The sequence below is a fragment of the Leuresthes tenuis genome, unplaced genomic scaffold (assembly GCF_036924035.1).
Source record: "Leuresthes tenuis unplaced genomic scaffold, fLeuTen1.0.hap1 SCAF_1, whole genome shotgun sequence".
Taxonomy (NCBI): Eukaryota; Metazoa; Chordata; class Actinopteri; order Atheriniformes; family Atherinopsidae; genus Leuresthes; species Leuresthes tenuis.
In genome coordinates, this window is record NW_027325355.1 from 16,942,190 (window position 1) to 16,968,165 (window position 25,976).

General features: G+C 40.0%; 1 protein-coding gene across 3 annotated transcripts; it reads right to left on the reverse strand.

Annotated features, from left to right (window-relative positions):
- Window positions 1-254: 254 nt before the first annotated feature.
- On the reverse strand, window positions 255-7,474 carry kynu (kynureninase). 3 transcript variants are annotated; one of them, XM_072383109.1, is made up of 14 exons: window positions 7,263-7,474; window positions 6,380-6,573; window positions 6,176-6,296; window positions 6,009-6,091; window positions 4,316-4,377; window positions 4,116-4,187; window positions 3,204-3,278; window positions 2,889-3,035; window positions 2,638-2,736; window positions 2,471-2,544; window positions 2,062-2,114; window positions 1,741-1,826; window positions 1,402-1,632; window positions 255-1,209 (listed from the first exon to the last, which is right to left on the reverse strand). In XM_072383109.1, exons 2-14 carry the CDS (start codon window positions 6,546-6,548, stop codon window positions 1,090-1,092), a joined length of 1,392 nt encoding a protein of 463 aa, XP_072239210.1. In that variant the 5' UTR covers window positions 6,549-6,573; window positions 7,263-7,474; the 3' UTR covers window positions 255-1,089. The 3 variants fall into 3 exon arrangements, with proteins under 3 accessions (XP_072239210.1, XP_072239270.1, XP_072239326.1); XM_072383169.1 differs by having other exon boundaries at window positions 6,380-6,577; XM_072383225.1 differs by lacking the exon at window positions 7,263-7,474 and having other exon boundaries at window positions 6,380-6,592.
- Between the last annotated feature and the right edge of the window lie 18,502 nt (window positions 7,475-25,976).

Here is a 25,976-nt window from a genome sequence, read left to right on the forward strand (position 1 = left end):
TGTATTAGTTTCTGGATTTATATATCTATGCATATATATATATCAATATATGACATGGAGAAAATCAACAAAATCTCTACAGCTCAGTTGAATGTCGTGTGATTTTAAGCAACTTAAACAGTTTGAATCAGCACACTCTGAATTGGTTTGAGATAGGGATTCAAGTCCTGTCAGGATTTAAAATGTAGATGTCTGTCACATTGGGGAAAACAAGACTCGAAGCAAGAAAAAAAGTCGTTTTCGCCGTTTCTGAATTTTGTTTTTCAGCTTTATTTTAAAATGGCTGAGTGTATAATCTCTGCATCAGACAGACTTAACCAACACAGTTAACCTATTCCATCTATAGTTCAGTAAGGCAGAAGGTGAAAGATCTGAGGTGCATTGCCACAGTGTCTAATCAGCACACAGTCTCAGGTCAAATGATTCTGCTGTAGTTGCTGGTGTTTAAGTTGGTATTGTTCAGGTCTCTGTGTGAGATGTCATGATTGACAAAAAAAAACAAAAAAACTGCCTTTGTAAGACAGCTGATAAGACAGCTGTTAGTCCAGCCATGTGGTTCTGGTATTAGAGGCCCAGTCTGATGAAGCCATGCTGATCTGATTGTTGCCCAACACAGCCTGTTCCATATCTGAATCTGAGGACATAAACACATTAGCGTTTGTGCACGGAGAGCATCTTTTCACTGTGGGATGGTTAAGTGACCCTGCATCTGCTTGTTGGTTTCACTGTAGTGAATGTGTCTGTCGTTGTAAGACAGCCTTTTGCATGCATTTGCATGCATTATTTAGAACATTTTTTTCCCCTGCATTTTAATAAAACGCACAAGCGCTTTTTCGCCATGCGACACCAGCGTTGTTTGATGCTCTTCATCGTCATAAAAGACTTTTGATATACTGGTTAAGAGTTTATGGTTTGGCAATCTTTCAGGAGGTTGCATAATTTTTTCCATTCATCATTAGAATCGCCAATAAAATCTGTCTTTATGTTGGTTACAAAGGACTGAAGTTCACGTTCACACATTTGAGAGTGGAGCCCCCCCGTTGTCTGCCAGGAGGGTTTTAGTCAGGAGGCATTTCTAAAGTCGACTTATTATTGGCTGTTGGCGGTGAGAGCTGCTCCCAGTGTTTCGATGAAGCGGTGGACGTCGTTGAAGGAGTTGTAGAGCGGAACCGGAGCGACGCGCAGCACACTGGGCTCCCTCATGTCACACTGCGCAAGCAGAAGTGACAAAATAAAACGTTTGTTTGGCTGTGTCTCAGTATCAGTCTGTCCAGCTACGTCAACAAAAAAACATGCAATCTTATTCAGAAATCTAAAAATTATTAATTAGACTAAAATCACACAAGTGCCATTCTCATCTACGCTATAACATAATAACTAAAGCATAATTGAACTACTCACAGCGACCCCTCTCCTCTCGAGCTCCTCGTATACTCTTTTAATGGGCATTGAGAAGGAGAACGATAGCTGGCAGCCTCTCTGCTGAGGGTCTGAGGGTGTGATGATGCGGACATGAGGCTTGTGAGGCTGCGCCGGGTCTTCGGTGAAGTAGTGTTGAATGAGATACTCCAGGTACCCCGTCAGCAGGATAGACTTCCTGCGCAACGCCTGCATGGTGGTTTTGTTAAAGACCTGAAACATTTTTTCAGCTGGTTAGGGGAAATTATTTGCTTCTTAAGGTAAATAAAAACAATAGAAAACAACACTGGGATACTACTGCCAGATATTGCACTGCAGTACCTCCAAACTGGCCTGCAGGGGGCAGACTAGCAGTATGGGCTGGTTTGACAGTCTGAAGCCGCTCACCCCTGACTGCAGCTCCAGCTCTGAACGCATCACAAAGCAATAACAGAAAACGACAGTCATATCACAATTATTTAGATTAAGTCATATCTTAAAAAAGTAAACTGCTTCGACTTAAAAAATGTCTCAAAATGGACATGACTGCAGCTGTATTGCCTCATAAAACCACTAGATAGCAGCAGCAAGTCTATAGTCACCACTGGCATAGAAATAAAATGAAATTCAAAATATTAGAATTAGGAGTAGAGCTTCCGTTACCATTGGTCATCTGGAACCGAGTTTTCAGGTCATGCCCCCACCATCCCACCAGCCTGAGGAGGACAGTTGGTATATTGTTGTTTTATTAATATGACTAAACGAATCACTCATGTGCATTCTGTCATTTTTATTTAACTCCTGATTTCTATTAAGCTGCTTGAGAAACATACACTAATTTTAAGAAAAACAAATAATTAGTTAGACTAAAGTGAATGCAGATCATCATCCTTGTTACAACAGGTCACATCGAAACAAGCTGGACAGTAATGACTAATACAGCAGGAGTCCTGGACATAATTAAAAATCATTTTTTTGTTGTAAATATTTATATTTTTTTGTCTTTTGAGGGTTTCCTGTCCATGATCACAGACATTTGGATTCTGACTCTGTCAATGAACGTGTTACTTACGCGGGTTTGATGGTATGTTTATGTTTCTCATGGATAAATGCGCCGGCGAGACCACCAGCACCTGAGTTTATATACTGCAAAAAGACAAACCGTTGTCACATGCAAGTTCTGTTTTGCAGTTTTTTTACTCGTATAAAAAACTTTCCTTCTGTGTCCTGTCAGCTTACCTTGTAGGAGCACCAGCAGGCAAAGTCCACACCCCAGTCATGCAGCTTCAGCTCAGCATTTCCTGCCGCATGGGCGCAGTCGAAGCCAACGAAACAACCCTGACAAACAGAAAGTGGAATTGCGAAACATCTTTGGAGCGTACGTAGCAAGATACAAGTCCCAGTGTGGTTCAAACTCAGTGGGACATTACTGTGACCTTCAAAGCCATTTTCTATTGCGTTCTTGTTGTGTTGAAGCGATCTCTCATCACCTTCTTATGGCCGGCCTCAGTGATGGCTGCCATGTCAAACAGCTGGCCAGTGTAATACTGAACGCCGCTGAACATCACCATGGCGATGGAGTCGCCCTCCTCCTCGATCACCTTTAGAATGTCCTCAGTTCTCAGAGTCTCTTCTCCCTGAATAGACCGGTAGAATCAGAATAGAATCAGCATTCAGGTCGTCTTCTCTCGTTTTTGTGGAAAAAAAGAAGCTCAGCTCTGTAAAGTGGAGGAGCAGCAGCACATGTCATGCTTCCCCCACTGGAAGATGAAGAGTTGGATGGTGGAAAGCGGTACAGGGCGTACCGGTCTGGGTGACACGAGCAGCATGCTATGCTTGGGGTCAAATCCTCGGAGGCAGATTTGAGACTCTACAGCATACTGAGGACAGAAAAGACAGCGTCAGTTTCATCACAAGGATGCTGAAGAATACAAACACAACGCATCTATACCAGTGGCAGGTCAGAAACACTGGGCACAACAGATGTTTCAAGATATTTGGCTTTGCTTATGAGGAAGAAACAAAACGTACTAGTTTCTGTGTTGACTACCTCTAATTAGTCAGTAGCAGTTAACAGTCGGTCAGACTTCCTAAAAAAACAACCAGAGCATGCAGGTACACAGATGCACTGCTGGATTTAACACCTCCCCCCTAAAGAGTACTACCTCGGCAGTATTGTTACAAGTTTAGAGCTTAGAACAGTCATCTTCCTGCGAACAGCAGTCCAACAGATATGAATAAAAGTCCATGTTCCATTTCAACAGAAACAAGTCTGTGTGTGACACATATTGACATTTTTTTCGAAAACCTAATCCCTTTCTACATGTTTATATGCTTTAAAGCAGCACTAGAACGGGTTGTGTACCTTGTAAACAGTATTACTGTGGGATCACTTTAATTTATACTGTTAAGCAAATTTCCTGTGCTGACCTTTAGGCAAAATATACACACAGACAGTCTCTGTGTGACCAATATTTGATATTGATACCGAAGCCTTTTTGTTTGAAAGAATCTTGACGTTCAAACTCAAGTCTAATCAGGAGGCTTTTTTCATTCAGGGAAGTGTGTTTTTCTTCTTTAACAGCTGCTCTCAAACCTCATCGAGATGGTTGTAAAAGAGGGGGGGGATTGTAAATGAGTTTATTTACCGAAATGCAAGGAAATCCCGGCATCAAACTGCGGTGTGGGACCTTAACCCCAGAATAAAGTGTACTCACATGATCTGAAGGGAAGGCCTTGTCCTCTAGAAGGATCTTGTGTCGAGCTGCAGTGGGTTTGTAGAAGGAAAGCTGCAGAATGACGCCACAAAAATTACTTCTGCTCCTCGGTTATGTATTTCCAAGCATTATGATTACATTGCTCACATGTGGAATTGTTGAGCTTAAATGTATGCCAGTGGGAAATGACAGTGTCTTACCATCAGAAGATGCAGATTAACTGTCAGGCCATTCATCAGAGCTACTTCCTCAGCTTTAGCCCCTGTGTGAAACAATAAAAGATGTGTCACTTTCTCCTCACAACACCTTGCACAGACTTATGATCTGAAGGGCACAATAATCTCCAGCAACTAGGACCGGTTGACATACAGCGGTGTTACAGAACATTTGGTTAGCTGCTTGTCGTGTATGAAAAAGACCTTTCAACACCAGATAAAAGATCTGTTTTCATAATATACAAGGAATACCACTGATCCATGAGGGTTTTTTTTTTTAAAAAGCAGTGACAAATATTGAAGTCCAAACAGATTAAATGTTTTCAGGCCATCAGTAAGGTCCTGTGCCTGGACTTCAGACTCTACAAAAGCAAAAGCCTGGAGAGTGCAGTGACCCAGGCACTGAAAAATGTTGCAAAACCACTCGTGTATGCATTTCTGCATAATTAGACTAATGCAGAGAACATCTTGTTGTAAAGTGTTGCATGGAGTTTTTACCTCATTTCTGTTACATTTATTTACATATTGCTTTATTTACTGAGCCATTAATATACTGCTATATTTCTTTCTGGTTTTGGTCATTTCAGACTTCTTTACATTAAAAGAAATCTGGGCAATAACATGCACGTGCATGATGCTTATAGATTAATATGTGGTGCAGTTGGACTGCCAACCTGATTTGCAATCATTCCTCCTGGTTTGAAATGTTCCAATGTGTGTGATTTTCTTTTATGATCACCTTAAACGTGGTTAAAAGCTAGGAAAAAAGACGTATATGCATGTTTTCGTATTGTAATGGAGAAAGAACTAGTTTTCACCAGCAGCCTCAAATTCTACCTCACAAGACCTTTTTTCCTACAACTTTTCACTGGAACATCCCAGTGAGTGACGGCAAAGATTTCCTTTGAGGCAGTGCACGCCATCCACCACAAGCACTGTAAAAGTGGAAGCTATTGCACCACAGGTAGTGAGTGATCTGCTGGTACTTCTTAGAGCTCGAAACTTTGCTTTTGCTTCAGAGATGTCTTAAAGAAAGTGTGTTTTTGGTTGTGAGGGTAAGTTTACCCTTCACAACTTCCCTAAAGACCAAGAAATCTTAGATCAGTGGTCAACACTTTTCAGTTTTATGAACAAGAACTAGTACGACGCTGCCTCCGCAGGAAGACTGAAGCTAACAGTCGAGGCTGTTCCAACACTAAAAGGGCACAAATCTGAACTGCAAGCTGTGAGTGACACTTTTGAATGTCTGTGCTGTGTTTGCATTGGTTGTATGTATGGAATATAACACAGACATCATGGTTACACTGAGCGAACTGGCAGCTAAGGTTTCTAATTGTACTTTGTGCAAATAAATGTATATACATGACAACTGAATGTATCCATTTGTTGCTTCCGCAACTGCTCAGAAACGCAAAGTAACTGGTACAACTAGGTGCTGAGCAGACAGAGATGTACTTGAGATCTTCATTGTTACGGTTTGTTGTGCTGCTCACTTTGACATTCAGGATCCTATTGTGGCTTTGACATGTATTGTTGGATCTTATCTATTGTCATTCCTAAAATCGTTTTTGTGCTTCTCAATGCGTTTTCTCCTTTGTCTTTTTCTAGCTTCCAAGCCAGCAACTGAGGTAGTGCGCAATCACGAGCCATTGTCATCCCCTCTCCTGTTCATTCTTACCAACAACCTTCGCCATGAGCTCCTCGAGGTTGTTTTCAGCCCACGCCCACGGTCTCGAGCCACCTGTGTGACCATGAACGCCTCTGTAAAGGTCAAATCAACACATGGTAAATAAAAGACCTCTTTGTAATACTTTTGTGGAAGACTGAATGTAGGAATTAACATACATCTTGGCCCACTTCTCCAGCTCCTCTTTCAGATACTTCTCTGCCATTTTGGGCTGAAGCCCCAATGAGTTTCCCACAAGGTAGATGCAATCCTTACTTCCATCGACCAGCGAGAGATCAGCTACAGACAGAGAGACTTATCCAAATCATCGCAGCATATGAAAATAATGCCCACTCGTCAGTAATACGAAAAGTTCTACTCACTGGGAGGCAATTCAGCAATTTTGGGAAACAGAAAGTTTTCCCTGAGTTCACTCAGTTTGTCATGTTTGTCGAAGTATGCAGCCACCTGCACAGAGGTCGGACTGCAGCCCAGTGTGGCGGACACTCGCTCCACAGCTTCTCTGGGATGTAAGCTGGCAAACTCGTCCATCACTGTGGGTGTGGAGTACTGCTTGCTTGCTGAGAGGAAATAAATCACAGACACCACTTTTTGTCTGGGGGCAAAAAAAAACCACAACACAATTTTGACTCACATATAAAACAGATTTCTAGGACTGCCTTCTTTCACCTTCGTAATATTGCCAAAATGAGGGACATCCTGTCTCAAAGTGATGCTGAAAAACTAGGACAAACATGCATTTGTTACTTCAAGACTGGACTAATTAACTAATTAACAATTTTTTATTCCCAAAAATTCTCTGAAAAGTCTTCAGCTGATCCAGAAGGCTGGAATGTTCCAGTTTTAGTTTCCCTTTTTGGCTCCCTCTAAAATCCAAAATACAGTTTAAAATTCTTCTCACCATACACTATTCCTACAATGGGACAGCTACAACCATGGATGACATTTTTTACAGTTCACATGCAGTTGTTCTCTTGAGAAACAAAAATTGAGGTTGTCAGTTTTGTCTCATGCTCGGAATCGCCTCAGATTTGCTTTTTCAGTCCACTTGGAGTCATTTTCGGCCTTTCATGTTGTAGAAACTTACTGTAAATTCACATACAAGCCCACATTGGCTTTAAATAAGTGTAACAGTCCTTTCTTTTCTACAATCCATCGATAGGTTCAGACACTTTCGGTCGTCTCATATCGTCATTCACCCTGTTATACTGTGCATGTTACAGTGTAGTAAAAGCTGTAACTTACAGTGGATCTATTGATGTGCAGGCAAGCGTCCTTTCCTCAGACAGGAATCAGTCTGAATGAGTCCACTGAAATGCTCTTTAAACCCTCTGGGCGCACTCTCAGGTTAATCATTGTTCAAATAAACTAGTACAGACTCCAGATAAAAGCACATGTCAAACAACTCCTAGTGGATCAGAGCCTGTGATTTAGTGGCAGTTGTGTGCACACAAGAGGACTTGAATGAGTTCCCTATTCCTGCAGTTTCAGTTTCGTGTGTGAGAGTCAAAATGTACAGAGTAAAGTTCCACATGAGCATGTGATGTGTTATGACAGCAGCAGCCTCCACTCTTCTGATTTCAGACTTTCAACCGGGCATTGAACCGGACTGCAGGGATTTGCTTCTATTGTAGAACTGGGACCAAACTGAGCAAGAGATCACACACAAACTGCTGACCATGTAAAGCTGTGTGCTTTCTCAGAAACAAGGACTTGTTCTGGTGCATAAATTAAAACTTTATAACCCCATTACTTAGTTCTGCACCTTTGTTTTTCACTTCTTTTTCGTTTTGGGATCGAGCCATCCAGAAATGCCAAACACGTTCGAATGGCTATATGATCGCTAATCCTTTGTCTCTCCGAAACAGGAACACTTTTTTGTCTTATTTATGCACTCATGGATCTTTGGATCTACACAAACCTTCTATGAATACACAAAGTTCACACATACACTCTTGAGAGATATGCAACTGCAACAGCCTGTTGATGCAAACCAGAATCTCCCGGCTGCTTATGTTTTTCAGCTTATGTCCACTAGATGGCAGCAAAGTATTGTCAGGAGCAAGCAGAGCTGCAGAAAAGGGATTCTATCATGGGAACTTTGCACAAATACCATAAATAACAACCTGTGCAGTCCAGCAGAAGGCCACCAGACTGGACTGGAGTCAAGAGAAGGCCAGCGTTGAGGTTTTCTGCTCTCATGAAGTTTCTGTAGCAGAAAGTTTTCCTTTAAAGTTTTTTCACTCATCACTTTTTCATTTATGGATTGTGCATCTTTGACTGATTGCATGCACCTTAAACCTCAGGAGCGATCTAAAAAAACTCAAGGACTCAGCACTGAAACAATCTTTTAGTTCCTTGAAGTTCTGGCTGCTGGTAGTTTAAATGTTCTTAAAATTACTTGAAATTCTTTTTGCATGGTTTAATAAACACCTTGAATTCAGTGCAAACATGTGTTTTTCCTCAATGATCAGTACATCATCTTTCTTTTTATTCTAAACTCTTATAATTCCCTTCAGCCTCTGTGCCCGTATTTGGTCATATTCAGGTCTTTACAAAACAACTGTGTGAAAGGGCTGTCTTCTGACTGAGGTGGTTCTCTGCTGTTTCTTCACTTTTAGAGACTGAAACTTGGACTGAATAGCGGGTGAAATGCTGCAGGGGTGACCTTGGGTGCTTCAACACCACATTCCCCACTGAGACTCTCTGGTTTTGACTGAAATGTAAGTGATTAGATGTTGACCAGAGTTGCTTGTTTTTTTTGTTTTTTTTTATCCAACTGACATTTTCTATTTAGAAGAACTGTGGATTTTAGGAGAGGAAGATCAAAGAGTCATAACTAAGAAGTCTTACTGGCTTTGCAAAGAGTCCACTCATTTTCATCGACAAATCAAGCAAGATTGTCTCTGATCACGCTTCGTAAACCATTTGCCACTTTGCTGATTCTAGCCTAACTTGTATTGGGCGACCACACTCTTCATCCAGTTTCTTCCTCCACAGTCCTCCATGCCTTTAACATCAGCTTTTTTATCAATGTGTCAAAAACACCACGCTAGTAGCCAAGGCTTACTTAATATCTAAATCCAGTTTCAGCACAGAGTCTGTGGTAGATCCTCTATGTCTGAATCCACTCTGCAAAAGAGCAGAGATCTCCCTTTTCTGGAAGTATGAATGTATATTTTTTTTTTCAGGTTGCTGTTGGGATGTTCATCAACATGTCAGCCATATTGAGGAGGTCATGATCTACTTGTAAAGTCATAGAAAGTATGATGGGAGATTCAGATTATTTCCAGATTGAGTGTGTATCGAGAATATATTGTCTTCGAGGGATTGCTGTCTCCAGAGTGCTTTTCCATTTAATTACAAAGATTTTAGACTAACCATGACTCAGCTGCTGATTTGATGCCTAAACTCCCATCTATGATACAGTCTCTCGGCAGAACGCCAAGGAAACCTCTCGCTGCAGGATGTTTGTCTTAGATACTATTGCAGCTGAACCGATGACAGAAAAAAGTTCCCTTAGACCAATAGCCAATTCCAGAGTTGACCCTAAAGTTGGCTGAAAGAAGGCAGAAAAAGTGAGATAAGATAAAAGTACACATGAGATGAGTCAGATGACTGCGAGAGCACTTCTGATATTTATAGTAATACAAATAACTGCACACAGGAAACACACTAGTGTGTGTGTGTGTGTGTGTGTGTTTGGCCAGATGGATGCACTGAAAATGTAAATAACCTGTTTACACAAATTCATTAGAAAACATGCTGCTCTAATTGAACTCTTTCTCCTGAAGCAGCGGGACAGAATAAAACCATCTCGGGGAGTTTTTCTTCAGTCGGTTGGAATATTGGAGCTATTGCTTTTACCGATGCGTGGTCACGATCTCTATCAGCCAGGGGATTTTTCAGAAGCAAAGCTGCTCCGTGCAGTCATCCCACAGAGGCTCAGACAGGCGCTTTTAGATCATCATGTCTTGATTGAGCAGAAAAATGAGTATTATCTTAGACATTCATCTGTCAAGTGGTCGGTTCTGTTGTTTGTTTGTTAGCAGGAATATTTGCGATGACATGGAAGGATTTGCATGAAAATTGTACCAGATGAGATTTTTAGTATGCAGTCTATTGTCCAAGTTGCTTTCAAGTTTTCTTTTCTGTCCATCTTCTTTCACGTCCGTACATGTTTGTCTTCACCTTCTGTTCTTTAAGCAGAAGTCGCACAGCATCTCTCCGGGTGCTGCTGTTCACCCAAGAGGAAGTGACCCCATTCCTTCAGGAAGTGACCTATGGGCTCGCAGGCGTGGGGCAGTTTTAGAAGCCGACACAAACAGGTAAGAGGCTGAAATACGTACATTGGTGCGGCACGCCAAAATCGCAGCACATCACTGGTTGATGATGACCTTTGACCTGTTGTCCTTTATGGAACTTTTTTTTGCACACACAAGGAGGAAAGACAGAAGCTGTAACAAGGTTGAAATTGTGCAAGTTTTTTACTGAACAATACTCACTAATACTAAATACTTTTGGACTTTCCTCGTTCTGGAGCTCGTGGGTTCCCTCTGAGGAGCCCTAATGGGTCACAGTTATTTCTTTCAAATCAAATTTAGTTACCTGTCCAAGGTTATTTGTAGCAGCAAACTTTGAAGCGTTAATGAGAAGTCAGACCCAACGACATCCCTGTGCCAAAATAACTTAAGGGGCTGCATTTGTGCTCTGGGAAGAAAATAATCAATGATTTCCAGTTTCCAGGTCAGATCAATGACGAAAAGTCATTCTTTTTCAATTCCCTGAACTGTGCTGGCACGATATCACGGTTACCATGGCGAACAGCATTCACACTAATGATATTTAGCAATATCATTAGAAAATATCTACAAAATATATTACAATTATTTTTCTTTATCCTTTCCTTTTGATAATTGAACTGCATTCAAAAGAGTGTGTTGAAAACTATAAAAATTGCACAAAAACCTCCAATAGCTATCAACATTGTTCCAATTTTATCAGCTGAGATCAAATCACAACACTAATATATGTGTATTATCAACACAATATCAATATTTCAGTCTATTAATTTCACAAGGATATATGATGATGCAACTACATCAAAACACTTGAAAGACAGCAAGATTCTTTTCGTATACATTTGATATTTTATTTTCTTTATCCTTGGAGCTTGGAAAACATAAAATGAAAGTCAGTTGGGAGTATTATATGTATATACTGGCAGAGAAATGGTGCCAACTCTAAATTCAGTCACATCTTTGCTGTTACAAGGTTGTCCCTGCAAAAATGCCTTTGATTTCTTTTCTCAGGCTCTTATTTCAGACTTTGAACTTGTCATTTAGCGGATTTTCTTGTTGGGCTTTTGAGTAGAAATGATAAAACCCAGTGGAGCAAAAGCACGTGGAGAACAAAAGGTGCATTTGCTGGGTTGTAAAACTGTCAAAAATGTAATTTCTAACATCATTTAAAGGCACTGTGCGAAATCGATTGGTTCTTAAAGGCAGAGAAAAAGTAGGCTTTAAATTCCCGGCTGGTATTACAGCGACCTTGTAACCATCACCTCATTTTGGAATGCTTAACCTATACCTCTGTTTTTAAAAGGTTTTGAAATGAACTACATTGCTACATTTATTGGGAGCAAAGCAAAGCTGTGCCGTGTTTTTTATTCGCATTTAGAAGATGTGAATGAGAAAAGTTGAATAAAAACTTCCCAAAAAGAAAGAAAACATAATTAGCCAAATGCTCATGGAGGCAGTATCCTGTTGTGTATGTCCACCGCAGTTGTTGTTGTTTCTTTTCTGGTTGGACGACAACAACCACAACATAGCCAATCTCAAAAAAACTACACAGTTTAGTTTAGTTCAGCACTAACAAACGTGTGATATGAGACGATTGAGCTAACTGTCTCTCATTTTGACCTCCAATTCTCTGCAGGTGTTGTTTTTTATATCAAACTGTATTTAAAAAAAAATCTGAGTGCTTATGTATGTGCTATGTTTCGTAATTGTTTGTTTTATGTGTCCGCACATGTTTGCTGCTCGGGGCTGTGGACCATGGAAATGCTGAGACAAGTGGTTAGTTTTCTGTTCGATGAGGCTGTTAAACAGCAATCATCTTATGATGGGAAAAGACTGAAGAGTTCCAGCTGAATTTCAAAATCCTGGTGTCTGAGCTCAGAATCAGACCCGATCCCTATTAAGATCTTGTGTAATGAAATGAATAAATAAATGCTGTATGTGATACTTTTTGGCAGTTTGTAGAAGATGGAATTCTTCGCAGAATGTCTCAGATAACAAGCACCATATGTTGCTTCTCAGAGGTTAATGTGGTTTTCTCCATCCATTCGACTTCAGTCATATGTTACGTCATTGTTTACACTTTCTCAAATAAACTATTCCATACACTGATGTTACCACAGCAATCGTTAATGTTGTTTTCATTTCTGCTGTCATAATCTGATGAATTCTGGCTCCAGACTATCTTCTAGGACTGTAAAGGGACTGCTGAGGTGCAACAAACTGGGTCGGGGCCCAGATTCCTACATGTTGTGAGGGACTGAGGGTCAAACTAACTAACCATCACTGACAGCTTCTTCCTTTTGGTGGTGCTAGTTTCCGGATGGAAGGGAAGGGAAGTATGGCCAGTTTTAGCAGCTGTTTGAGACAAAACAGTGTCCAGGATGTCCCCTGCCTCTCGCCCAATGACGGCTGGGATAGGGTCCCATTAATTTGGAAAAACACTCAAAGTATTTTACCTGTAATTCGAGATGGATGCAATCTTCGACGAGTGACTGTTTCTTTAAATATGATTGAAGCTACAAACTGTTCGAAAACTCTTAAGTTTGAAACTTGAGCTCATCAGACTTCTGCGGGCTGCTCCTCGTCTCCGATTCAGGCTCTTAAGCAAAACTGCATTAGCCACCACTAGAATTATTGAGCATGACTGAACTGCTGGAGATCGAGATGCATTGTGCAACTAAAGGATAAGTCTGTTAAGGAGAAAGTAACTTAAGTGCTTTTTCTACGTCATAAAGTAGAATACATTAGATATTTACTATTTTGTACTATACATTACAACAATGAGTGTCGTAATGCCATTCTTAATATTGGGTAAAACAATACCAAAACTGCGGCCGACTAAAGGATCTGTAAGACCACACACTCCAACTTTAGAGAACTGTAATGCACTGCTTGGCAAAAAAAGAAGACATCACCTGGATTTGACTGAGTAAATAGATAATAACCACTGGAAAAGTACTACATAAATTAATTTGTTTCATCCGATAACAACTGATGCAGTGGGAAGCTTCTCGTGCTTTCTCGAATGATCGTGATTTTTTTCTTTAAAAGTCAAACGGGAGAAAATCGAACAGTAGAGCTCACAGCAACGTTTAATAGTCCAGTAGTTCAGTTGCTATTGTCCGATTTTGCTGGGCTGTCGAGCCTTTTCGAAAACCACTTATCAGTGAAGGTAATTGGGGAAAAGGCTTCAGCGACCTTAAAGATTTAACTCTGGGGCCATGGAAAAAGGTCGAGTGATCTGATGAGTCCAGAATGACTCTGTTCCATAGGGATGGGTGCGTCAGAGTATGTAGATCAATGGATGAAGTGCTGTATCCACCATCCCTTGTGCCTCCCATTAAAGCTGTTGCAGCACATGCAATTAGACTTTGCCATCTATTTTCCAACCTAAAATGCATCGCTAATAAATAATGAATCACCTAATTATGCAACACATGCATATCTGGTATTTTGTACATTGGAATACTTAATTTACCATCTGCATTGTGAACATGCTTTCATTTCCCCTCGTCAAACTAGCAAGTGAGTCAGAATGTCGGTGGATATGAGTTGAATTTGCTGTGAGTCTTTATGAACAAATTATCTCTCGAGCTGCTGCAGATGGTGTTTTTCGTCTGCAGCAGTGACCTTCCGTCTGCAGCAATAGCCACATTACCTGCTGTGATTAGGTGATGACTTTCCAGCACTCTCCACAGGCTGCATCTGCTTCTGGTCTGCCGTGCACTTTTACACAAAAATTTCCATCAGCAGATTCAAATGTGACTGGAATATTAAATCAAACACACCGATGGAAACTGACTCCAATTAATTCTTTACTGGAAGGGAAAGGAAGAAAGTCGGTTGCACTCTAAAAAGTGATGCCTGCTTCTGTCGTGATTGACATAAATTATATTTAAGAATAAAAATAAAAAACACTAACATGTCCCATTCACAATCCCATTCACACAATTATCATTATTCAATTATTGCATTGACATATTGCACATATGAAAAAATTTACACATTTATTGCTTTGTTGTTGAGTTATTCAGTGCGATTATGGCTCTTGCATAGAAGCCATTTTCCGCCTTCAGTGTTCTGAACAGTCTGCCAGAGGGTTGCGGTTCAAAAAGTGAGTGGCCAGGGTGGTTTGTGTCTTTATCTATGAGGCCTTCCTCAGGCAGCCGGGGTTATATAGTTCCTGTAAAGAGGGGAAGGGCAGCCGATGATCCACTGGGCTGTGGTGACGACCCTCTGGAGCGCCTTTCTGTCTGCTGCAGTGCATCTGGAGAACCGCACGCAGATACAGTACGTGAGGATGCTCTCTATGGAGCATCGGTAAAAGGACACCTTTTACCTTCTAGCTCCCACTATGAATCATGACAAGTAGACATTTAGGTCAAAAGATGTTTTTGAGGAACCACATCTTACGCACATAGACACATAAATCATGAGTTTTCCCAAAAAAATCTTCCAAAGTACCTACGATTGAAACAGGCTTTCGAGATCCGTTCAGATTTTTCCATCCAAGGTTGATGAATGTAGGATGATGCACAAAATATAGCTTCTCTCACTCTCATAGGATGGTAATTCTTTGGCAAAGCTGTGACAATATATTTTTAAGGTAAAATCGTACTGAACGCGAAAATATTATCCATAAACTCTTAAATTTTTACATGTTTTCACGTGCTTTTTTATATTTCTGCTATTTCCATTCTTAAAACGGATACAGTCAGATGGCGGTCTGATAACACTGCCTCTGTGTGAGAAATGATGTCATTGTCCCTAAGCTGTGTGTATCATTCAGTTTTCCAAAAGAACAGTAGGGCTGATGCTCCATGCTCAGAAGTTCATTGTCACCTTTTTTGGCAGTTTCATCTGATTCTTGTGTATCCCTCAGAAGTAACATTGGTGGCAATAGGGATTTTCAGGGATTAGGAGTCACTGAAATAAATTCTACACAGTGTTTTCTTTTGTTTTCTGTGAGTATGGCCAGTGTTCACACTACATTTAATCCTAGCAATACCACGACCATTGCCTCAAATCATTTCAGCTTCTTTCCTCGACAACCGTCTGAGGTCGATGTTTGAAACCAGGCTTGACAATAACGAAAGGCTTGCTGGAATAATAACACACAGGTGCAGGCATGTGAGAGTAGAAAAGCAACAAGATGTCACGACGGGGAAGCAGAGAGTTTTGTTTTGGACTTTTGTTCAGTCCTGATTTTGTCTAAGGATAAAACATCCCGTCCCTCGGACATATTAGAGGTTTGATCTTGTGTCGTGACTAAAAGGATAACAAACTTCTAGCTGTGCAGTAGTAGCTCCATGTAATTAAGGCTGAACTTCGTGTCATTGCTCCAAAGAGCAGCTGTGTGTCATTTTTAAGTGTTTAGGTGACATAGATGAATGATCATAAGCTTCCTGGAGCAGGGCAACAGAGATATGGAAACACGTTGGGGAAACTTTTGGATCATGGCCGTGTGGGTGTTTGTTTGTGTGTGAGTTTGATCTTAGTCCTTGTGGGAATGTATACAATACTCGTAAGTTTGCGATAATCAGACTGACCAGACCAGAATTATACAAAAACTCCTCCAGGAGGTCAGTTAATCTGTGTTCTCACACACACGTTTGCTCCCATGTCTTCGTGGAGACACTCCATTGACCCAACCTTAATTTAATTCTAACCCTAACATTAAAAGTGATAACTCTCAAAAATCCCTTTAAACTCGTAGTCCCCCATGGGTTTTAGCAAAATCATTCCTAAGAGTTGTTTTTCTTTCTCCCAGAACTTTTAAACTTTTAAAGTGACAAAATATCGATTCACCTAATAGCCAGATGGTAGGAGATTTTAGATTTTCAAGGCAAATCTTTTCTCTGGCATGTTATTCTTCTTCTTTGATCTGTTTTGGATTTGTTTGCAATATATACACATGAATATTTCCCTTCAGGGCCAGGGATCATCCCAGATCTTTGGAACACAGCCTTTCTGATTTTTTTTCGTATAGTGGGTCTTCCAAAGTTGCAACTATGAACTCATTATTTGCCAGAGGCATCCTGTAAATTGGAACTATTCTATTGAGTCTTACAGGGCTTTGAAATAAGCTGCTTTTTCAGTTTTTACGTGTCTGTGCATTTGCTATATGCTGACTTCCTCAATATCCTCCACCATAAGACGCATCTTTTAGTTTTACCTGCCTTATAAACTTACTTTTGGATTCAGAGTGCTAAACCAAGGCTCTAAATCAATATCATCAATTTTGTCCTCATGTCTTCCAATCTCTTGTGCGCTGTGTATCTCTAGTTAAAAGGAGCTGGTGAGTATCTTGAGAAAAACTTGCATCATGTTTACCTCAGCTGTTTTCTCCCTTGAGGGGTTAGTCACCATCAACATTGTGCTTATGAGGAAGTCAGTGGACAGCTATGACGAATCCTCTACTAGGCTTCTGAGAGAGTTTGTAGGCTATGTCATAGATAAATATTTTATTCAACGGCTCTGGAGGGTATTTCTAATTTGTTCCGCTGCCATTGGTGATATTGTGTTACCATAGGAACCACCCTGTGAGATATCTCGCCTCTCTGCCATTGGAGGAATGACAAATATGAATGGGACCATGAGATTCATATAGAGTAAAAATGAAAAAAAGTCTCTGCGGTCAGATTTATTTATTTACACATCTGAAAACTGAATCACCCTAAAAACTTTGTCATAACTGCAGTAGAATATAACAACATACAAATTCATCTAGGGTAGGGCAGGACAGTATCTTGACTTTTTGATCCATACTATTCATACTTCGTATTTTTTTAATGTAGCATCGTAATATGGTCGGAGTTTTTATGGATACTGCTTTTGTGCCAAAACACAGCCCAGTCTGCCGAGAAATTGTGAAGCAGGAATGTTTGCCCAGACATGCAGTTATTGCTGCTTCACAATCCAGGCTTAAAAATTGTGAATCAGCAACATTTTTGTCTGCAGCTGTTTTTGTGTCAGGTAGCGCCAAGCCTTGCGATGATAGAAAGATACACACGCATTTGTCCGCCGTCACTCAGAAGCCGCTTTATAATGTTATGTGCAGCCCATTGCAAACAGTAAACTATCATACTATCTGTATAACAGGCATTGCATGGTACTATACATCCTATTACCATTTTCTTTGTGCATTGCATTGTGGGACACTTTTTGTCTCTATTTTGAGATTTTTTTATTCATGTATTTGGATTTCACGCTGCACAAAAGGTAGTGCATGTAACGACATTGAAGGTTACGCTTGAAATGGTCCATGCAAATATCTCACTGCTTGCAGACAGAGAAAACAGTCTTCAAAAGGTCTATCCTCCCATGGAATGAACTGTAACAAGCCACACAAACCAAAACAGTAAGTCATCACATATTTTGTTGTTTGCTTTCTTTCCACCTATCTTAATAACCTTAATATATTGTCATTCAGATAATGTTTTACTGATGTGATCAATTGATTAATTTTGCATCAAAATCAAGTGAAACAAACTCGTTTAGGTCTGGAATTTACATGCGGGACAAAGTGTTCAAATCTTAATGAAGCTGAAACTGTTCGTGGTGGTTTGAGCAGCTTTGTTTGCACAAGTGAATACACAGTAGAAGAGACATGCAACGTGTGTTTGTTTTTGCTTGTGTGCCAGAGCGTTCGCAAAGGAGAGAGGCATCTGAGAGGCTTTTATTGGGTTTTTTACACAATTCTGGGAAGAGAAACCCAATAGCTTACGATATGAGGAAGCTTTTTTATATCCTTATGAGGAAATTTAGCAGTTCAAAAATTCCTTAATTGTTCAGGATAGCATTTTAAAAAAAGACATTTCATTGACAAACTTTTCTTACTGTAAATTATCGTCAATAACATAGTTTGAATATCATTCCAGTGTATATTTGTCAGAATTATTATGACGGTATTTATTTATATTTGTGTCATAGCGTATATTGACTTGATCAAGTAGATGATTTGCAGGATAATACTGCTAATATGGTAATAAGATTCAACAAGGCTAAGGTTAACCATAAGCAGGGTTTCCGTTCCCAACAAGCAAAACAGAAGAGATCTTTTGAAAAGCCCCAAAAAGAAACGTAAATTCGAACTTCCCATTGACTGATTTGAACTGAATAAGCTAGGCTAAATAGTATCACCAGATGGTGGTGGTATAGGCTGTGTTGACAGTGATGGCAGTTCAGTAAAAGAAGCAGTTGTCTTAAGTTGAAACAAACCTCAAGAAGGTTGAAAAACACAACTGTGACAGACATCACAAGATATTCCCATCTCTGATGACATCTGGTATATTTTGTCATATCTGAGAAGGCTCCAGTCAGTCGCATGCATTTATTGGTTGGTGGCCCAGACTGGAAACAGCTGGTGAGTCATGTGATTTTCAAACATTTCCAGATCAGACACTATTCACAGAAAAGTGTTTCCATGTCCACCAATGTGCATCAACTCTTCTTTGAAACGGGCAAAAACCACTTCAGGCATGTGTATGAACTTTTTTCATACCTTTTCGATTCACCTTTTCTCATTCACATCTTCTAAATGCAAATCAAAAATTGCAGTGGAGGCCCTCATAGTGATAGATGTAGACACTGCAATCCAAAGGAAATTACAGGCATTTGAGTAATGTCATTGATTTTAGAAGACCATGAAAAAGACCGCAAAGTTACTTAGTTTTTACAGATCAACAATGACTGAACCCACACCACATGTTTGAACCTAAAGCACGTCTCATTTCTCTACAACAATTGTAGTCTGAACTCTTTTTGGTATCTAAATATTTAGTTTTGTTCTGAAACAGACTGATGTATTGTGGCAACATGGCATGCACATAATTCCAGTAGTGCACATAAACTTCTGCTTGAAATGGTGAAAGGGATGAAATCTTATCAGTGCAGTTTTCTGTCATCCATAAGACAAAGAGATGCTCTCCCACGTCCAGCTCTTGGCTCTCACATAATAAAACACCTTTCAGCACCTATTTGAAGGGTAAATCCAACCCCTGCAGTGTGTGTGTTGATATGGATCTTTAACAGGACATTTGTGTGTTGTCAGTGTCACAGAAAAGAAGAAATTTCCCACAGATGACCCAGCAGAACTGCAGCCACATTTGGAACACTTGAGATTCTTGTTTTCAGGGATTCATGTTCAAAATGTTCTTCAGTCTTGCACATCAGGGTACAAACTAACAGTCTGTTGTTAACAAACTGTTCTTTGGTAATTCACACATACAGAACAGAGGTGGCTCTGCACCATATCAATGTGTGATGATGTCTTTGTGTCACGACCTTTACAGGCCTGAAATCTTCTGCAAAGAAAGGCAACACCAACGTTTTATACATAGATATATATACATATATAAAAATATGTTACAATGCTGTGTTTGTCCACAGTTTGCACGCATTCTACTGCCAGCACCTACAATTGCTTCCTCTTCTTCTGTTGACTCCAGGGGAGACTCGACACACAGTGACTCATGTTCCATTTAGTAGTACAAAGTAGTATTACAATAAAATGTGGTCCATCCCCAAAGATATAGAGGTAAAGTCATAGGCAGCTTAAGATAATCACTTGGTATCATTAAACAGTAGCAGAAAGAAGGGCATACAAACTACAGAAAACAGCATTGAAACTGAGATGGAAATTAGTCTTCTGTTTTTGTTAAATCCTGCTATTTTGACAACGATGCAGGGAAACTACTTTAACTGTTATCGTGGTCAGCTGATATGAGAATTATGTCATTATCCATTTAGGCCCTATTGTTTAATAAGGTTCAGTTCACTGTTTTTTTGTTTGTTTTTTTAAACATACTTTGTGTGCTCTTTCCCACGTTAATCAGTTATTTGCTGCAAATCCACCGTCCTTTTAAACCAAAATTGGCGGGAAAACAAATTATGTGTGTGTGTGTGTTTGCATGTCTCTGTGAGGATGTTTGTGTGTCTGGGACTACTGTCTGGTTATTTTGGGGGATTTTGTGCTCCTCCTTAAACCACAGGTTTCCAGAATAAAAGACAAAGGGAAACAGAAAGATGTCATCATATTACATGATGTTGCTCTGAGGAAGAGACCATTGTTGGACACAGCTGGCTTGACGTGTTTCTCTGTAAATGTTTATCCAAAGCTTTTATCCAAAGCGTCTTACAAATGAAGATATAACAAGCTATGTAAAAAGCTAACAATAAACAATAAACTAGAAGGAACCCACTAGTCCAACTCTATCAGAGGTGACAGAGTAGAGATAGAGTGCAGACACAGAGGGAAGTGCAGAAAGATAAAGTGCAGAAATAGATGGGGTAGGGAAGTACAAGGTAAGTGCTCTCTGAAGAGCTGGGTTTTCAAGAGTTTCTTGAAGATAGAAAGTTGTGGTAGCGCTCGGCAGGTCATTCCACCATCGTGGGACGACACATGAAAAGAGTTTGGATTGTCTTAGCCGTGGTGTAGGCACTGCTAGATGACAATTCTGCGACTAATGATGGGAACCGTTACATTAAGCATTAAGCACTTTTTAGGCTAACATCAGTGACTTGAATTTGATGCGGGCGGCTAAGGGTAGCCAGTGGAGTTCAATGAACAGAGGGGTGATGTGTGTTCTTTTAAGCTGATCGATGACCAGACACGCCATCGCGTTCTGGACCATCTGCAGAGGTTTCATAGTACAGGCTTGGAGGATGCTGTGGTGTATGGTTGGTTTGGCTGGGAAGACAAGCAGTTCAGTTTTTGGGAGGTTAAGTTGGAGGTGATGGGCTTTCATCCATGTTGATATGTCAGAGAGACAGTCTGAGATTGTCTGAGGTCGTCAGGTGGGAATGACAGATAGAGCTGGGTATCATCAGCATAACATTGGTATGAGAAGCCATGCGGTCGGATGATCTGTCCCAGTGAGGTGGTGTATATGGCAAAGAGAACAGGCCCCAGTACTGAACCTTGGGGGACCCCTGTGGCGAGGTGGTGCGCTACAGAAGTGTGACCAAGCCAGGATACTTTGAATGACCGACCAGTGAGTGTGTTCTCCCTGTGATGCCCATGCAAGAGAGTATGGACAAAAGGATACTGTGGTTGACAGTGTCAAATTCAGCCGATAAGTCGAGCAGGATAAGTACTGAGGACTGTCGAGCTGTCGCTTTGGCTTCTTTTAAGGCTTCTGTCACGGCCAACAGAGCCATTTCGGCGGAGTGTCCACTTTTAAACCCAGATTGGTTTGGGTCAAGGAGGTTGTTATGTGAGAGCTAATGGACCAGTAATGCTTGCGTTTTACATAAGCCACTATTAGGCCACAGAAGGAAGAAACAGACGTCAGACGTCATCACAAAACCTGGTATGCCAGGGCCTTTGACTGGTATTTGGTCGAAAAAGTCAGGTGATGAAAAATGGAAGCACGAAAAATGTGTGATCACAACCAGCTCTGTGGGCATTCTCAAGGCGCCCTTAAACCCAAAAAGGTATGATTTCTGCAAATGTCACAAAAACATACCTCTTAAAAGTTAAACTGATAAATTAATTAGTGTAGTTGTGTTTGTGTATGAATCGAGTTCTTCCTGTACAACTCTTTGTGGTGCTATTCTTCTTATTGTTATCCACGAAAAAAAGAATAAATTGTGGTGTTTTCTTCTCAATTTGTTTTCAACACATCTTTGAGTTTTTATGTTCACTAAGCGAGTTTTTGCCTTATTCGAAATAAAGGTTGATGCAAATACCTCTTGCAAATAAGTTCTGAAGCAGCAAAGTGACTCACATTACCTGCTGCCGCTGTAACACATTTCTTCTGGTTTATTTTCTTACAACCGAGTGATGGAAACAAGCCTGATACTCGCTTCTTATGAAGTGACGTTTCAAAAGTTTACTTGGAATTTGCTTGACAGGTTTGACAGCTAATGCTGCTGTCTACTTCCGTTTTGCTGCTCTCTTTCACTGTGTCCCAACTCCACAAACCAGATGAGGCAAAGGCAGATCATTTCATTTGACCCATTTTAATGTATAAAGTTTTTCTTTGAATAAAAATAACTGCCAGATATGTCATTGTAATAAATACAGAAACGTTTCAAGGGGCTCATTAGTGGATGATAAAATCCCTTTCTTTTCAGTCATGTCCATGTAAAGTCATTTTTAAAGGCAGTTCTTACCTTATTTTAACAATGGAAATAGGATTAGTATCTGGGCTCCTTTAATTTATGAGTCAAAAAACATTTATGACCTTGAAGGGGCAACCCAAATGTAGCTTATTTTCCTTAATTTCTTTCCTTTCTCATGCTTGTCAGAGTGGATATTTTTGCAATGTGCTGATACAAATTGTGGGGCAGAGTTGTGTTTAACATTGATCTGGCACTCTGTCTGCCCTTTGCTGAAAAACAGTTCAGCTAAACTTTTACACTGAAAGCACAAATGAGGCACGGTTGACTTTTATTGGAATTCCTTTTGGTTACTCCCTCTCATCTCACAACTCCTTTGCAAATGGCTTCTTCATTAAAAGGCTGCTCTGTTTGAAAAGTAACCAACCCTGTCAGCAAGGTCTATACATCGACTTTGAAGAGGCAGGAAAGGTAAACTGAGCTCAGCTTCTTTAAATCTCTGTCATAAGGTTTCAAAAGTGGAGAAGGGAAACTGCTGAGTTGTTGATGCTGCTTTGAACATCAGATTAAGTGTTGTTTGGTTTAAGCATCCGTAAAAGTAAAAAATATTTAGTTATTATTTTCTTATCTTCTGGTCCAGTGAATGCATCACCATAATAAACAAACTTAGCAACTAACAAAGTAACCAAAAGCAAAGGCTAATGGGATCATTTTGTATTTTGCTCTCCAAGTGCTTCCTGTAGTTTATTTCTCCATGACCGATGTTGCTCCGTCAGCTGCAATCATAACAACGTGACCGATTAAGATCTATCTTTGTAGGAGCTATCCAAATTCAGCAAGGATTAAAAAGTGCATGTTTTTATTGGAAACTAATTGGAAAGCAGGGAGGAGGGGACCCAGAAAGAGGAAGAGCGAAGGTCTGCATTCCTGTGTTTCCCCAGAGACTCAGAAAGACACCGCAGAGAGGGCAAGATGCATCATGAAGCAGGATAAGGCCCAGGGGGTTAGTCAGTTCTGCCAGAGGTCACTGCTCGGAATCATCCAAGCTGCTCAGTTTTTTGTTCTTTTTTTTAGTGAGACATAGAGTAACTCATATAATATTTAGAAATCCATAATCGCATCTTCTTAAACTCATCTTCTTCAGAATAAACGTGCTAATTCAGGAGAGCTCTCTCTCCTTTTTGCATCAGTGGTAGTGATGGAAACAGGCATTCAATCCTGGAGACTAATCTGAATACAGATGAACTCCTTTCAGGCACGTGCTTGAAATTTAAACATGTTGGGAAATGCCAAAAAGAAAGCCTTTAGCCTAAGATTGGGAATATTTCCAACTTTTTGGAATGTAATCAAGTAAAAAAGCCAATGGTTTAAGTCGAGGAGCGAGCAAGCTGCAACAGAGGTAGTTTTCAATTGAAATAATGGTGGCAGTTACACACAAGTTACGGCTTATGTCATTACACGTCACAAAGTTTTACAACACATGACCAAAGTGGGTTAAAAGATCTGTAACTCAACAATATATTTGAAATTGACTGTGACATTTTCATGAAATATATCTATTTATGGAATGTCTCTTTAATACTGCTGACTCATATAGTGTCCCTGGAGGCATCTGGGATAGACTCCAGGTTTACACATCAGTGAAAGTGTGAATATATAATGTGGGATCAAGTATCTTGTTCAGATAACTACGTCATTTGAAAAAAATTGGAAAGAGAAGGAGGTAATAATAAGTCACCTGAAATAAAAAGTTGTCCATTGAATCAGACTTATCAGATGCAGACTTAGTGGTAAAAATACATATCTTTTTGTTGAAAAAAAAAGTCGAATGAGCTGAAAAAGCAGCGAAATTCAAAAATGGATTGATAAATGCTCATTTGACTGTTTTAAAGCTGATCCCCTTCAAACAGTCATAATAAAATGAACAGCCATATTTTTATCATATAAAGACATCTTTTTTTAGTTCCACCTCTTCATAGCAGATTTTGCAGCCTTTCCTTTGCAGGCTTTGTCAAACAGTACTTTTTTTTAAACATCCCTAACTTGCTGTTTGCTGTCAGTTGATGTCATCAAACTTAATTTCTCTCTGCTGTAAAAGTGTGCTGTGTGTTTTGGCATTGACATGAATACTGTCTACCAGCATCATCTCGAACTTCTTGAAACCGACGACCCTGAGAAGAGAGCTCACCCATTTATCTGAACAGGTCCAAAAAGAAAGGTTAAACACTATTTATGTTTATGCATTTGGCTGACGTTTTTATCCAAAGCGACTTACAGGTAGACTAAGGGGTCTTGCCTAAGGACCCCTACTGGAGGTAGTACCTTTCATGCAGGGGATTTGAACCAAGGTCTCCCACATGAAAGTATAGTGGTATATATATATATATATATATATATATATATATATATATATACACCACTATACTTTCCCAGTTGATCAAATGACGAGCATCTGTAATGTTGTTCGAAAGTGGAATATGTAAAAAAATGTGTGGGGAAAAATGTATGAAAACATATATTTGTACACATACAATGGTTTAACTGTCCTGTACGATAATTGGATGATTTTCATTTATTCACTTCTGACAGAAATGCCACATCCGTCTGTTCTATCTTAACGAACGATGATGAATTAATGTCACAGATTATTAAAAAAAAAAAATAAGGTGGGCTGGTATGAAAATCAAACCTACTAAGTCAAGAAGTAACTCAATAAGTAGACACAGGAGGCAGAAGCAACTCTTAGACATACAGAGATTACGGGTAATGTTAAAATAGCCCGGGGAGGCTTGGGGCTTGGCCCAGGCAAACCGGTGTGGAGTAGAGCTGGTCCCAAGGAGAAGAAAACACTAGTTGTTGAGCAGGTTCGTAGACAGAAGGAAATGTTAAGGGGTACAAAAGCATTAGCTCAGGCTAAGCAGGGACAGTGGTTGAATTGGAAAAGTGTAGAGAAGAAAAAGCTTAGTTGGAAAGACCTCTGTACCTCAGGAGTGTTAGAATTGTATAGGGGCAACATATGAAGTTTTTGCCAACTCCCCAAAACCTAAAACTCTGGGTAAATGGAAACCCGCTATGTTCGTTATGTTAAGGTACTGCAACTCTAAGGCATATTTTAGTCAGGCTGCAAGGTTAGTCTGTCACAAGGCCGGTATACGTTGTGACATAACCAAGTATTAAGAGGTTTAGCTGCAGATATTGAAGATAAACAAAAGCAGGTAAATTTAGGAGCCATGCATCGTCTCTGTGTACTGTATACATCCATGGACAATACAGTTTTCAGTCGTTTATCAGTGTGTGTCCCTCTTGGATTCCTTTCAGGATTAACAGTAAAGCTGCACTTGATCTTCTCACAAAGACATTCTCAAGGCCACCTTATCTCCTCATCAGACTAATGGTCTTAGCCTAAATGATAGGCTCATGTTTGAAGGTTAAGAGGGAGTCATAAACAGAGCAACTCACCTTAGACTTGATTCCAAAGTACACACAACAGGATTAAGGCAGTCTCTGTTGAGGACATCCACAATAAACACAATAAGAGTTATGTTTTGAGTGGCATCATTTTTTTTTTTTTTTAATATTTTCTTCTCCAAGCAAT